Source organism: Mesoplodon bidens (genome assembly GCF_964165515.1).
Source record: "Mesoplodon bidens genome assembly, chromosome: 4".
Lineage (NCBI taxonomy): Eukaryota > Metazoa > Chordata > Mammalia > Artiodactyla > Ziphiidae > Mesoplodon > Mesoplodon bidens.
The window spans coordinates 65350551-65367156 of NC_138160.1; the positions used below are offsets into that span (position 1 = coordinate 65350551).

Sequence of the window (16606 nt, forward strand, 5' to 3'; positions counted from 1 at the left end):
GCATCTCATGCAGCTCAATATCAAAAAAACAACCCAATCCAAAAATGGGCAGAAGACCTGAATAGACGTTTCTCCAAAGAAGATATACAGATTGTCAACAAACACATGAAAGGATGCTCAACATCACTAATCATTAGAGAAATGCAAATCAAAACTACAATGAGGTATCATCTCACACCAGTCAGAATGGCCATCATCAACAAATCTACAAACAATAAATGTTGGAGAGAGTGTGGAGAAAAGGGAACCCTTTTGCACTGTTGGTAGGAATGTAAATTGATACAGCCACTATGGAGAACAGTATGGAAGTTCCTTAAAAATCTAAAAATAGAACTACCATATGACCTAGCAATCCCACTGCTGGGTATATACCCTGAGAAAACCATAATTCAAAAAGAGACATGTACCACAATGTTCATTGCAGCACTATTTACAATAGCCAGGACACGGAAGCAACCTAAGTGTCCACTGACGGATGGATAAAGAACATGTGGCACATATATACAATGGAATATTACTCAGCCATAAAAAGAAATGAAATTGAACTATTTGTAGTGAGGTGGATGGACCTAGAGTCTGTCATATGGAGTGAAGTTAAGTCAGAAAAACGAATACCGTATGCTAACATATATATGGAATCTAAAGAAAACAATTGGTTCTGATGAACCTAGGGACAGGACAGGAATAAAGATGCAGACGTAGAAAATGGACTTGAGGACACAGGGAGGGAGAAGGGTAAGCTGGCACAAAGTGAGAGAGTAGCACTGACATATATACACTACCAAATAAAACAGATAGCTAGTGGGAAGCAGCTGCATATTACAGGGAGATCAGCTCGGTGCTTTGTGACCGCCTAGAGGGGTGGGATTGGGTGAGTGGGAGGAAGGTGCAAGAGGGAGGGGATATGGGGATATATGTATATGTATAGCTGATTCACTTTGTTATACAGCAGAAACTAACACAACATTGTAAAGCAATTACACTCCAATAAAGATGTTTAAAAAAATGTAATTTCAATCATTAGTTTTCAACTTGTCCCAATGAATCTAGAATTGTTAATAAGTAAAGCCTGTCTCAAACAACCTTCAAAATTGAAAAGACTTTAAAGATTATTCAATAAAAAGAATATCTTTTGTTAAATCTCTGATCAACATCTATCCTCAGCCTATTTCCAAAAGTGGTTCTTATCTTCCTAGGATAGACTTTTCCATAGAGGGACAGCTCTAGTAGGTAAAAGAGTTGAAATATTTCTGTAACTTCAAATTTCTGGTTCTAGTTTTTCTTAATCTGGAGGATTCAGACTAAGTCAGTCATCAGTCCTTTCAGTACTTAAGGTCAGCTGTCTAATCTCAATTGAGTCCCACAGGATAACTTTACAACTAGGCTCAAACCACCACAGCCCCTAAAATGTTCCTAGGATTGACACAAGACTAAAAATTCTTCCAAATATAGCCAACAAAGTTTTAATCCTATTAAATATTCTTTTCATGTTGGGATGAGAATAGCAACAAATGTTATTCTTTCTTAGTTTTCTATTTACTCAAAGTAACATACGTGGCACAATTTCTCTTCAGATTATGTTGAAATATTTATCATTAGTATTTGAGGTAAGTAAAAATCACTGATACTCCAAATGGCATTTAAATCTTTATTGATACCATTTTGTTTATGAACTAATCTAGCTACATATTCTTCCAAACTGTACCCTTACAACATAAAGCCAAGAACTTTTCTCAATATTAAAACTTGCGAAATGGGTTAAGGTTACCTATAAACATCAGGTACAATTCTAAGTTCTGAATCAGAAAATACTTCTAGTGCAATTAATATTAATATTTTTCAAAACATTAAATGGAAAACTTAGTTACTTTTTCAAATAAAAGCCACAAGAAATTAAATAATTACTATGTACCTAACAACTTGCTTATATCCAATTGTGAAGAAAAGCATAATGCCAGTTCCTAGGATCTCAAATTAATACACTCAGGTTTTGTACAGTTTGATTTATTCTTTGTTGTAAAACTGCTAGATTGAAATAAGGTCTCTCTATAAACACTATGCTTTGAAATCATATAGATAATATAGTCATTTTATAATATTTTATGGTTCTAACATGGTATTCATTTACTTTGTTAGAAGTTATTTACAGGTCCTAAATTCTAGATGATTGGAATGTCACACAAGGAAATTATCCTAATTATTCTAAATATATAAATGTCTAATAATTATATATCAGAAAAAAAGATATTGTTTAATATTGACCGAATATTTAATACATTTTGTAATTAAATTTCTACTGGCTTTCTTAATTTTAGCTAACCTAAAATAATCTAATAATCAATTTTTCTTTTTTACAGCCAAAGCAAGCATTTAGTTTCTATTTGTGATAAATTCCAAACTTTTTTTTTTTGGTTGTCTTTAAAAAGACAAGAACACTTTGATATAAGAAAACGAGAGATGCTTTTTAAATTTTGTATTATCTTGTTATTGGGAACCTATGAATAAGCTTCAAAAAACAATAACAGGAATTAAAAGATATGGAGAAGGAAGAATTCCATAAAATAACATTAAAAAACAAAGCAAAGCAAAAAACAGCAAACAAACACTTGGCACAGATTATTACTAGCTTATAAAACTCGGATCTGCCATTTTTGACACTTATTAAGCTGACAACACAGCTGCCTCGTCTACTAACTATAATGGTTGACCTTTTAAAATGTTAATTAGGTTGTCACCTACCTGCAGTCAACATTTTTCAAGAATTAGTTCATTATTTCTTTGTAGCTTAGGCTTATTGATCATAGAACACTTTATAGCTGTTTATGTTTTCTTTTATGCTGTTGGCATCATGGAAAATTACAATCATGAAATGCTTTTTAAAAATTCATTTGAACACAATGTTTCCTAATAAAATATTTGGCAAATCTGAAATTTTTAAAGTTATCTCCAACATATGTGACCTTCTTTCTTTGCTTATTTTTGTTTAAATTAAAAACTTGGACCACATGAAAGTTGTTAAATATTGAAGGTTTTGAAAAAAAGTTTTAATTTTGTTTGAGAGAATTCCCTTAGCAAAAGCTATCTATTATTTGTATATCCACAGTGCCTAATATGATGATACACAGTACATTTTGATACCCCTATTATGGGCTAACCACTTAAAAGATTTAAAAGGATGAACGTTTGAATTTTCTTCTCTAGTTCCATATTTCTCTGGTATAGACATGTGAACAAAATGTATTTTCTAGCCGTCTCTTAAAAATTAACTAATTGCTTAATTTGTTCTGTTTGCAATGATTGTCTCCTTAACAACATTTTTTTACTTTTGAATTCTTTGGGGAAAATAGGAACTGTTGGCATAAACATTTTTTGACCACAAGAAAGAAGGCTGGAAGTCTTGTTGCTGACATTGATATCTGAGATGGGAGGGTGAGGATTCACATTTAATGGTGGCAGAAATCCTGGTCTGGTTTGTGTAATGCTGTGATCTAAAGGGAAAGCTCCTGAACCACGCCTTTCTAAAAGGGCATGATTTCTCCTGCTCAGGGGTCCTGGTGGGATATTCTCCAACAATTCTTTGGATCCTGACAACAAAGAAGAAGATGGTGAGAGGATCTTTTTCTTTCCTATAAGTGTTTTGCCATCATCTGAAGTTGCAGGGATGAGACCAGCTGAGAGCTGGGAATCAGAGCTATAGTGATTTGCTCCTGAGTTTCTTTTTTGAACTATACTTCTTAAGGTGGAAGTAAATATTGTCTGGTTAGAGTCTGGGTCCTGGTCAACTGGGATGTCAATGCATTGCTGATTTCCTTCTGAAAAAAATGATTGATAATTTATCTCCTCATATGACATCTTTCTTGAGCTGGCCTGATCAAAGGCTCTTAACAAATGTGCAGTGTCTTTTATATCAATACTTTGGTGCCTAGTGATGAATCGCTTGGAAAGTGCCAGCCCATTGGTTTTGTAGGATAATTCTTCCTCTGGAGTAATATCCTGGAGCTCCTCTTGTAAGGAGGCCACTCTGTTCTGGTGCATTAATGAGGGGGGACTCTTGATCCAGTGTGGAGCCTGAGGTAGCTTGGGCCCATTAGGGGCCATGCAAGGCTTCCTCAAGGGGGAGCTTGGGTCCCCCATATCATCACTGCTTCCTGTGGGTTCCAGATCTTTAAAGGCAAAAAGTGTCATTTCAGTTTCAGAAGAATGTGATAGTGGCAATGAGGCTGTTTTTAAGTCTATTTCTGAAGGAGTGGCACAGGTGGCTGGGGAATAACACTCATCCATATCCACAGGAGGCATATTTAAGTACTGTTTGGTAGTGTGCCTGCCAGAGGGCGATTTTGCTGTCGTTATGATAATGACCTCTTTCCCTTTTGCCTTGCAGGCACTAAGTAGGACTTTCAGGGTCTCTCTGTCTTCTGAATTTATAGCATAAACGAGGGCCGAGTAACTAGAGTGGTCTTGCAAGCTGAGGTCAGCCCCACTCTCTAGGAGCAAAGAAACAACTTCAGAACCAGCTTTTTCTAAGCAAGCATGCATCAGAGCAGTTTTTCCAGATTTGTCCTGTATATTGGGATCAGCATTGTTTTCTAATAGGTATTTAACCATTTTGGCTTTACTGACACTCTGGTGATCAACATGTTTGGTCTTACAAGCAATCATTAAAGGTGTTTCCCCTCGGTCATTGCTCTCATTAATGTAGGCACCGCCTTCCAGCAAGAGTCTTGTAAGGCGAAGCCGGCTCTGATGGACCGCTTTGATCAGGGAATTTCCATCACTGGAAATTTCTATACCTTCATCCATCTTCAAAAGTCAGAATCAATACCTGGTTAGCAAAGAAAATGAAGAACAAAAGATTAGCCTGAATCAATGTCCCAATTTATATTCATGTTGTTATTCACAATTAATTTCTGAAATAGATAAAGAAGACAAATAAGATTATGTTATTAATAAATATAGAGCAAAATTTGAAAAATTTAGACTAGTAACAACCTTTAGGGAAGTTCGAACTAAAATTTACTTTCCCCAAATCTTCATTGAATATTTATGACATAACACTAGCCTAGTACTTCTCTAAATCCCACATCAATTAAACAATAATCCACTTAGTTTCCACCTGTCAAAAATATTTTTAAAATAATATTAAAATGCAAATTTAAGCAAAAAAGCCAAAATTCTGTGTAACTGCAACTGAATCAACTAAAATAGAGCATGTTTATGATAGCTTAATACAAAAAACTTCTTAGTATTAATTACTTAAACATGCTTTTCAGTTAAATAATGCAATTAAGATCTAAATTTTCAATTTGAGGGGCATTCGATGTTTCTTTTAAAGGATGAAAAATATTTGGACTACAAGATGTTAAAATAACTGATATAATGTCTGGAATTCACACTGAGATAGGAATGGTGAGCATGAGATTATGCAGTTTTCTCGATTCCATTACTTAAATTGTACACTGACTAAGGTTACGGGGTTAGCAACATACTATTGAGTTAAATTTTGACAGTTGCTCCAAAAAAGTTTTCTAGGCTAGAAACAAGTTAAGACATATAGACTTTAAAAACATTTTATTATCATTAAAACTGAAAATTATTTATGTTTATTTAAATAATTTAGATTCAGGATTTCCCTGGCGGTCCAATGGTTAGGGCTCTGTGCTCTCACTGCTGAGGGCCTGGGTTCAATCCCTGGTCGGGGAACTAATATCCCACAAGTCATGCGGCATGGCCAATACATACATACATACATACATACATACATACATACATACATACATACATAAAAATTTAGATTTAAACTTATTCAACAGATAATTTCATTAGGTGATAAGAATTATGTCTTTATCGAGAGCCAAGGAAATGTTAGTCTTGTAACAGTCCTTAGAGCTGGGGAGAAAAATCAAATAAAAGTTTGTATAATATTTAAATCTATTTCATTGAATTGTGTAGCTTTGAGAAATCAAGAAGTATTATTTACTCTACTCACTTACTTTTTTTTTTTTTTTTTTTTTTTTTTTGCGTTATGCGGGCCTCTCACTGCTGTGGCCTCTCCCCTTGCGGAGCGCAGGCTCTGGACGCACAGGCTCAGCGGCCATGGCTCACGGGCCCAGCCGCTCCGCGGCATGTGGGATCTTCCCGGACCGGGGCACGAACCCGTGTCCCCTGCATCGGCAGGCGGACTCTCAACCACTGCGCCACCAGGGAAGCCCTCACTTACTTTTAAAATAAAGAATATGGGATATGAATTTCTACTGTACAGTAGAATAGATAAGGGGTCCCCAATCCCCGGGCCACGGACCAGTACCAGTCTGTGCTGTGGCCTGTTAGGAAGCAGGTCGCACAGCAGGAGGTGCGTGGCAGGTAAGCAGGCGAAGCTTCATCTGTGTTTACAGCAGCTCTCCATCACTCTCATTACCGCCTGAGCTCCGCCTCCTGTCAGATGAGCGGTGGCTTTAGATTCTCATAGGAGTGCGAACCCTACTGTGAACTGCACATGCGAGGGATCTAGGTTGCATTCCTTATGAGAATCTAATGCCTGATGATCTGAGGTGGAGCTGAGGCAGTGATGCTAGTGCAGGGGAGTGGCTGCAAATACAGATTATCATTAGCAGAGAGGTTTGACTGCACAGAGACCATAATAAATCAATTGCTTGCAGACTCATATCAAAACCCCATCAGTGAGTGGCAAGTGACAAGCTGCATCTGGTGGCAGGCTTTATAGTGGCAAGTGAGTTGATGTACTTCAATTGTACAGCTGCATCTGGTGGCAGGCTTTAAGTCAGAATCTGATACTTATTTCAGTCCATGTGTGGCCCGCCCATTATTTTATTTACCACTTCCATCCGCACCTCTTTCCCGCACTGCACACTTGTCTCAGTCGCAGTTTTGGTAAGCCCGCAAGCTAACCCTAGCCGAAATGAGTAAAAACCAAAGGTTGCTGGAGAGCTTCTTTGAAAAGGAGGAAAGACCCAGTGATGAGACAGCAGAAGACTCTAAGACTGCCAGCAAGAAGAAAGCTGCATTTGAAAGAGAAGATACCAAGAGTCCTACTTAAATTATGGTTTCATCACAACAGGTGATTCACATTCTCCAAACTTGCTTTGTATAATATGTGGCGACCAGCTATGCAACGAAACCATGAAAACTTCAAAACTGCTTCGCCACGTGGAGACCAAGCACCCTGCATTAGAAGAGAAGGCTTTGGAGTTTTTCAAAAGAAAAAAATGTGAACATGAAGAACAGAAGCAATTATTGAAGGCCACCACGTCATCAAATGTGTCTGTGCTGAGAGCATCATTCTTAGTGGTTAACGGCATTGCTAAAGCTAAGAAGCCCTTTACTACTAGTGAAGAGTTGATCCTGCCTGCTGCTAAGGACATGTGTCGTGAACTTTTAGGAGAGGCTGCATGCAGTTCAAAAGGTGGCATGTGTTCCTCTTTCGGCAGCACCATAACTAGACGAATTGATGAAATAGCAGAGGATACTGAGGCACAATTGTTAGGCTTAATGAGTCACCGTAGTACGCAATCCAGGTTGACAAGTCTATCGATGTTGACAACAAGGCAACAATGCTTGTTTTTGTGTGATATATTTTTCAGGAGGATGTGCATGAGATGTTATGTGCACTTTTTTTTGCCAACCAACACCACAGCTGCAGAACTATTCAACTCTTTGAATGATTGCATATCATTTTGTGTTGGCATAGGCACAGACAGAGTGGCTGCCATGACTGGACGGCTTTCTGGTTTCACTACCTGGGTCAAAGAGGTTGCTTCTGAATGTGAGTCTATGCACTGTATCATCCATAGAGAAATGTCGGCTAGCCAAAAAATGTCACCTGAACTTAACAACATTTCGCAGGATGTGATTAAAATTATCAACCACATTAAAGTACATGCCCTTAACTCATGTCTGTTCGCACAGTTCTGTGAGGAGATGGACGTAGAGTACAGAAGTCTTTTCTTATACACAGAAGTGAGATGGCTTTCTAACGGTAGATCACTGGCCAGAGTTTTTGAGTTATGAGAGCCGCTCCAGAGATTTCTTTTAGAAAAACAGTTACCACTGGCAGCACATTTCAGTGACACAGAATGGGTCGCAAAACTTGCTTACTTGGGCTTCCCTAGTGGCACAGTAGTTGGGAATCTGCCTTCCAGTGCAGGGGACACGGGTTCGAGCCCTGGTCCGGGAAGATCCCATATGCTGCAGAGCAACTAAGCCCGTGCACCACAACTACTGAGCCTGCTCTCTAGAGCCCGTGAGCCACAACTACTGAAGCCAGCATGCCTAGAGCCCGTGCTCTAAAACAAAGAGAAGCCACCGTGATGAGAAGCCCGCGCACCGCAACAAAGAGTAGCCCTCGCTCGCCGCAACTAGAGAAAGCCCATGCACAGCAACGAAGACCCAGCACAGCCAAAAAATAAATAAATTTATTTAAAAAAAAAAAAAAAAAAAAACTTGCTTACTTGTGTGACGTATTCAACCCGCTCAACGAACTCAATCTGTCACTTCAGGGGAGAATGACAACTGTGTTCAAGTTGGCAGATAAAGTAGCAACATTCAAAGCCAAACTGGAATTATGGGGGTGACGAGGGAATGTTGGGGTTTTTGACATGTTTCAAACATTAGCAGAGATTTTGAAAGAGACTGAGCCAGGGCCTTCTTTCTCCCAGCTGGTGCATGATCACCCATCTCAGCTTTCAAAAGAGTTTGAGCATTACTTCCCAACCACAAAGACCCCAGAACTGGGAAGGAATGGATCCGTGACCCATACTGTGAATAAGCCAGGTGAATCAACTTTGTCCAAGCTACAAGAGGATCTACTGCTTGAGATCGCAAATGATGGTGGCCGTAAAAGTATGTTTGAAACAACTTCAAATCTCCATACGTTCTGGATTAAAGTCAAGGTGGAATATCCTGAGATTGCCACAAAAGCACTGAAAAGCCTGCTTCCATTTCCAATATCCTATCTTTGTGAAGCAGGGTTTTCTTCAGTGACAGCGACCAAAACAAGATGACCGAGTAGACTGGACATAAGCAACACACCTCGGGTGTCACTGTCTCCCATCATCCCCAGATGGGACCACCTAGTTGCAGGAAAACAAGCTCAGGGCTCCCACTGATTCTGCATTATGGTGAGTTGTATAATTATTTCATTATATATTACAATGTAATAATAATAGAAATAAAGTGCACAATAAACGTAATGCATGTGAATCATCCTGAAACCATTCCCTGCCTACCAGGGTCCATGGAAAAATTGTCTTCCACGAAACTGGTCCCAAAAGGTTGGGAACTGCTGGAATAGATAATAAATATAATGACTTCTTAAAGGAAAGAAGAGATAAAGAGAGCAGAAAGAAAGTGAAGAAAAAAGGGAAAGATAGACATGCACATAGAAATTAATTCAATTGTTAAACAGCTATCTATCAGCTCCTAATATGTGCTGGGCACTGAGCTACAAAGGTATAGGCCTTAGCCCTGAAGAGGTTACATAGCTGTTTGGAAGAGTTACTGTATAAGCAGCTGGTTATGAGAACACACAGACTTTAATGGTTTGAGGATGGAAGGGGCTTCACAGAGGCCAGCCATTTGAGCTAAACCTTGAAGACTGCGAAAGAGTTTGGCAGGCAGAAAAAGGAGGAAAGGAAAAGTAGAGAACACTCCTTGTGCAAAGACCTAGAGGCTTAAAATAGCACAGTTATTTATCATAAATCAGGCTTTACACCATACTACAACCAAACTTTAGGAAAATATTTTAGCAGATGATTATACTTCGATGATGTGGCAGAACACGTACATCTAATTTTGTCCCTTCCTGAAACCCCCTAAAAGTAAAGATTAAAAAAAAAAAAAAGATAGCAGGAAAAGGAGAGAAGATGACAAACAACAGTTTGGAAGCCGGAAAGCAGATGGGCCAGTGGTAACTGACTGAGCCAACCTGAAAAGGCTGTGCCTCGAGTCATTGGTGGCAGAGTTGAGAACTAAGCCCGTGTACACTACAGAATCCTCGAAAGAGGCCGCAGTAGGAGGCTCTATAACTAGGGGTGGAGAGTACAGCTAAATAAGGAGGGCTAGGAGAAAAGCTGTTAGAGAGGCAGTCGGATACCTAGGTCTTGCTCCGGGAAGTGCCGTGGTCCTACCTTGGACCAGCAGAAGCAGCACTACCTGAAACTTGTTAAATATGCAAAAATCTCAGGCTCCATCCCAGATCTATTGAGTCAGAGCCTACAGTCCAACTAGATCCCCAGGTGATCTGCGCATTGAAGTTTGAGAAGTGCTCCTCCACTCCAAGCCACTAGGAGGTAGAAGACTGCCCCTCTCCCACCTCAAAAGATGTCCAGTGGTTTATTCTCCAGAAATGGTGAAACAGAGAGTCTCTGGACTGAGAGACACTAGGCATGTTTGAGGACAAGAAAATAGGAGAATAAGTGATGGTATGTTTACTGACCACTGAGTGAAGGGACTCACAGCCTTCTACCCCAACTCAGCTCCAAGAATGATGGCAGCCATATCTTTATCCTTTAGAAGAAAACTGCTATACTCTTCTCTCAAGAATCTGACCTACCAAGGAGAAAATACCTAAGAGTACTGATCACAGGGATGCCCCAACATGCCACCCAGATCATCCCAGAGTGTGGCTTAAAGGTCACTCATGTGAAAAAGCTTCACATTAGGTTTTTAATCCAAGCCCTTTAATCATGAGCATGAAAACAAAAAAGCCTCTTACATTAAAGACAGAGAGCAGAACAAATAGAAAAATCAACTTGGAGAAGACAGATATTAGTCCGAAAAATGAAAACTTCAAAAACTCATTATCCTCAAAGGGATAAGAAGATGTTGTAACCATGAAACAGGGATAAGAGTCTATTAAAAAGAATATTCAGAGATCATAAAAAGCTCTCAAAAGATAAAAACATGATACAAACTGCAAAACTCAATAGAAGGGTTGAATAATAACATTGACAAAAATCTCTAACACAGTCAAGCAAAAAGAATAGAGAGAAAAAAAAACAAGAAAATTAGAAGACTAGATCAGGAAATCCAAGATCCAACTGATAGAAGTTCTTGCAAGAGAAAATAGTGGGGGGTGGAGAAAGGGGTGAGCAGGAGAGGAAATGATGAATAAGATCAAGGAAATTTTTTAGACATGAGGGACATGAGTTCCCAAATTGAAAGGGCCCAAAGAGAACACAGCACAATGGATGAACACAGACCCTGACCATGGCACATGGTTGTAAATTTCCAGAACACTGAGAACAGAGAAGATTTAGGCAACGGAGGAATATTTTTTAAAATCTGAAGGAAAAATTATTCCCAGCTTAGAATTCTTTATCTAGCCAAACCATCAGTCAAGAATTGGGATACACTTTCAAGAATCTACTGAAGAAAATAATCTATCAAGATGAAATGGTGGAACAAGAAAGAAGAAACGAGATCTGGAGATCATCATAGAGGAAAGGCACTGAAAATCCCCAAGAAGATGGTGAGAGGAGATGCCAGGATAATGGATGTGCACAGACATCCTCTCTGAGATCATACTGCCATTTTACCATCTTGTTAACTGAGGACCAAATGCCCAGGTAAGCCTGATCTCAGTTCTTTAACTGACTTGCTTTGTCCTGACCACATCTCTGCTCTCCCCTCCATACCCTGCTTTCTGGGGCAGCCACTGGCACTCGTTTCAGCCCTACTCAAATGTTCTACTTTGACCTGCTCTGTGATCTGGGGATAAGTCATGGTGAGCTTAGGAGGAGAAAGACTCAAAACCCATTGCCTTTGCCTATCCACTATCTGCTCTACGATGCAGCCCGCCAGAAGCCCTGTCATGGTAAGCCCCATGTTTCCCAGGACTCACTCATGACCTTGCCCAGAGGGGCTCTTGTAAATGTTCAGGAATGCTGAGCTGAACTCAGATCCAGAGACTGTTTAACTTATGTTCTCCTGAGAACTTTTGCCATATATTGTTAATATAGATCTTTCTTTATTCATCTAATTTTGTGCTTTCTACCCAGTTTTCCAAAAATAAACAATTAATTTACTTAAGGATCACATGCAAGTGGGAAACTCAGAAAACAAAAAAGCAAAGGAACGATTTACACAATAGTCAAGACTAAGTTACCTCTTGGTGAGGGTTAAGGAGAACAATGCAATTTGGGAGGGACACACAGAGGCTTTTAAGGTTCAGGTAATGTTCTGTTTCTCAACCTGGGTGGTGTGTATATAGGTGTCCATTTTATTATTATTCTTCAAACAGTATATATTTCAAGTACTCACCTGTATGATATTACTATTCTCTTTTGTAAAATGGGACATGTACACAGAAAAGAACATAGCATTTATGTAAGAATGTTTCATAATTAAAATTTATAAAGAGCCATAGTAAGTCTTAGTTTTCACAACATAAATCACTTTTTGTGGTGTTATCAATAGTATTTATGCCTAGACTTTCAAGGAATTTCAGCTAGTCAGCTCCTGATAAGCAGTATTCAAAAGAATGTACTTATTCGTTTCCACTTTAGTTTCATTCATGATGTTAAGCAAAGAACAACCACTAGATATATACATCCATAAATATAATAAAAGTTAACACATGAGGGCTTCCCTGGTGGCGCAGTGGTTGAGAGTCCGCCTGCCGATGCAGGGGACACGGGTTCGTGCCCCGGTTTGGGAAGATCCCACATGCCGCGGAGCGGCTGGGTCCGTGCGCCGTGGCCGCTGAGCCTGCGCATCCGGAGCCTGTGCTCCGCAACGGGAGAGGCCACAGCAGTGAGAAGCCCGCGTACCACAAAAAAAAAAAAAAAAAAAAGTTAACACATGAAATATATGACTTTTGTCCCCCGTGCAACATTCTAAAAAAGCTATTCCAGAGCCAGACATACCTGCAACTCAGCAACCTAGGAATTTAGGGTTGGTTGACAGATTGGGTCCCAACTCAGAGGTTTATTCTGAATGCAAAACATCTGCAAAGAGCTCACATGAGACAGTGCTCACAAAAGAAACCTTCTTTTAGCATTTTTCATATACAAATACAAAATTTTTAAAGAGATATCTATTCTGAAGAACACAGAAAACTGGCAGAGAGTTATCATCAGATGACCAATTTCAAACAAGCTGTGGAGACAGAGGCGGGTGGTGGCGTGGTAAACTGCCTTAGCATAGCAGAGGCTACAACATACAGCCCCCGGGAGGTGGCCCCCATGAGAAGGAAGCCAGCTTACCCACAGGACCCCGGAAGCTTAGGACATGGAGGTTCCAAACAACACCGAAAGTGGCAATGAGGCACAGGGCTTAACATGACAGGATGGTTGGATAGAACAACCAGACCCCCAGAACTTTACCCCACCCCAAGTAGACAACCACCCTATTAGGCAAGAAAACAAAGATTCATTCTCTGAACAGATTGATCAGGTAGGCTCCAACCTTGGAAGCCGTGTGCTGAAAACAAGAGAAACTGAGTCTACAGGCTGACTGGTGAAATTCCCAGCTACCATGGGACTGGAAGGCAGGAAAAAGAAGTAAAAAGCACTGGATCTTAGAATTATGAGCCCTATTAAAAATATCTGTCGATAAATGAAGCAATTCAAACCATAACTACATTCACCCCTCCAGACACCCACTCTACATGGAAATAGAAAGTTACCTGAAAACATTATTCAAAATTTCATACTTCACTTATGTCTTTTCTCTCCCTGGACGAGTTTTCTGTCAGCCAGCTGTCAGTTCCTACTGAAGGAAATCAAATGTATTCAGAGCTACATAAATACCTATAATTTGTTCCACACATCTCTCCCATTTGGAGTCTAGTTTTTTAATTCCTTGTTGAGAAAGACATCCCCACAGTGTTTGTGCAGTTAATCATATTTCACTGATTATGACTCTGTAAATTGTCTGGAGTGGATTCTGTGCACGGCAACCCAGTGGGGTGTGTGTGTGTGTGTGTGTGTGTGTGTGTGTGTTCAGGAAGCAGTCTACCCTGCAAGGACTGCTGCGGTTGGAAAGGCTGCAGCACTCACCTGGTCTGCCCCATTCTGTGCAGATGAGGTGGCTGAGGAGGGAAAGGTACTCTTTCTCTTACCTGCTTGCCAGGACTTAACTAGATGTTCCTGTGTCCCTTCTCTTACGTCTCCTTGCTTCTTACAAAGTAGGGTTCTGTTTTGAGTACCTAATTTGTGTGGTATCTAACATGGCAGTGCCACATGGGCCGAGGTGCTTTAAAAAGCTATCTTGGAGATGATAGGCTTGGTGTTTCCTGTGACTTTTTCTCCCCAAGCCATCCCCAGTTTTCCTGTCATTCAGAAAGAAATTTTATTTTCTTCTGAGCCTCTTACTCCACCTCCAGATAGGATGTATGCTCCCTCCCAAAAAGTTACTTATCTGGCCATGGTGGGGGAGGGCAGCAAGGGGGTGGAAATCAACAAATGGGTTTCAAGTTCAAAATTCAGCCGCTCACCTTTGCCCCAGGATGCTCTGTCTTTGTGCTGCCCACAAGGGGACCAGAGGAGGCAGCAGACTGTATCAAAGCCTGGGGCATTGTCTCCTCCCAAGTTACCGGCTCTTGAGAAGCTGTTCCTTTGAGCCTCTGTTTCCTCATTCTTAAAGTGGGGATAATACCTACTTTACTGAAGATGACTGTGAGGATTTTAGAAGATCCTAATATATTTGCCACCTAGGAATTCAATAATGTCAGGTTCTAAACATATTATCACTAAACGTGAATGCTCTGGGCTAATGGGGTCTGAGAATGGGGGCTAAGGTGCCTATACCAACAGGTTCTCCACCTTCTGTGGGCATAAGATCACATGGAGAGTTTGTTAGTAAGATTCCAGGCTCCACTCCCAATAGGGGGTGCTTCCCGTGCACGCTCGGAAAGAGTCTGTGACAAACTCTTCATTCTTCACCCCAGTCCCACTACCTATTAGCTATCAATCCCTGCCTCAGGCTCCCACCAAGCTGTCTCCATCATCACCTCCAGGCCACCTGATGCTCAACTCTCCCGCACACGAGTGAAGGGCAGAGACGCCTGCCACGCCTAGAGAGGGGCAAAGGGAGCCCACGGGCTCAGAGAAGAGTACAGCCTTGAGTTAGAACAGGCCAGGTACTGGAGGTCTGCTGTCCTACCCTTCCCAGACAGGTCTGAGAAAGTCCAGAGTTGTAGTGGGCAGCCCAGGCCAGGATGCGGAGGCCAGCTGCACCTGGAACGAGGCAAGCCTGCCTGCCACAAGCAAAATATATGTCTTCTCCCCATGCAAGGAAAGGGTCGGGGCCAGAACAAAAGATGCAGCTGCGACTGTCCCAGGAAACATAGTGACTTGCCAGGAAAAGTGTTCTCTGGCACCAGCTTGAAAGAAATATTTAGAAACTGCCCAAGAGGGAGGAGTAGCTGGTGAGGTTTGCTGTCTTTCCCACACGTACCCAAAACGGCTGGTTACTTCTAGTTACTTCAGCTGTCCCCCAGGGCCCTGGGGCTGGGCCCTGGGGGAGCTGCACTCCCACATGTCTCTGAGACACACACCCCCTTCCCAGCGCACACACATAAAGACACGCCAACCTATACCTCCAAGTCTCAGGGAACCAAGGTGATAGGATTTCTAGCCTGCTGAGGATTCTGGCAGCGTCTTCACAGTCCTCGCTGGCTCAGCTTTTCCTGAGAGCGGGGAGGGAGCGAGCCCGAGGTGCTGTCGGAGAAGGGCAAAGGAAGGTGACTGGGGAGACAGCGTCGGGACACCGACAGGGGCGGGGTGCGCGTTTCGTCGCCTCGTCTCGGAGCCAAGGCACAGCTGGAGGGCTGAGGCGATCGCCATCCACGAGAAGGGGTTCTGCCCAGAGCCGCTGCGGAGCGGTCCCCGCACCGCCCGCCCGGAGGACACGGCCCTCCTTTGGGAAATGGCACGCCCGATGGGAGCAGCCATTGCCCCCATGCTGGGGCAGGCGCACCTCCGGACCCCAGTTCTACGACAAGGGGACTGGGGTCCTGGTGCCAAAGCTGTGCGCCCCCAACAACTCCGGGGACCCGGCTGCCCGCACCTGTGTAGCTCGCATTTGTGGAGACAGTGGCTGCAAACGGCTCCGTAGCCCCCTCTGGCCCGCCCCCGCGCCCAGCCTGCACCTGCCGCCGCCAGGCGGCCGGAGACACCTGCGGAGACACGTCCAAGTCCGCCCCTCTGACCCGCGCGCTCTTGCGGCCGAGCGCGCGCCGCTCCCGCTGCGGCGCGGACCCGCGCCCGCGAGGCCCCTGCCCCGGATCCTCTCAGATATCCCGCGGCCGCCGGCTACCCTCATCACGTCCCCAGCGCTGCAAGGCCGAGAAGGAGGCGAAACCCGCATGCCGGCGGGGTCCAAGCCCGCGCCGCCGTAAAGCCCGAGCCAAGAACCGGCGGGGATTGAGGGAGGCGCGAGAATTGGCTCCGTGGAGCGCGCCCGGAATGGTGTGGCAGAGTCTCTGGACAGGGCCCTGCACCCCGAAGGCCTTCAGTGGGCGCCAGGTCTCTGCAGAGTCAGGGTGCGCGGGAGGTGCCGACTCCCAGGGCCTGAGCGTACCGGGCGGGGCGCACGGAGGCCGCTGGGCCCGGGCTGCGCTCTCCTCGCCCTCCTCCCGGCAGCCAAC

At 42.6% G+C, this 16606-nt stretch overlaps 1 protein-coding gene across 1 annotated transcript; it reads right to left on the minus strand.

The window, feature by feature from the left end:
- Positions 1-3255: 3255 nt before the first annotated feature.
- ANKRD34B (ankyrin repeat domain 34B) lies at positions 3256-4800 on the minus strand (the record flags this gene model as incomplete). The annotated part of the gene is made up of 1 exon (XM_081232695.1): positions 3256-4800. The coding sequence occupies one exon, from the start codon at positions 4798-4800 to the stop codon at positions 3256-3258; it is 1545 nt and encodes a 514-aa protein (XP_081088821.1).
- Between the last annotated feature and the right edge of the window lie 11806 nt (positions 4801-16606).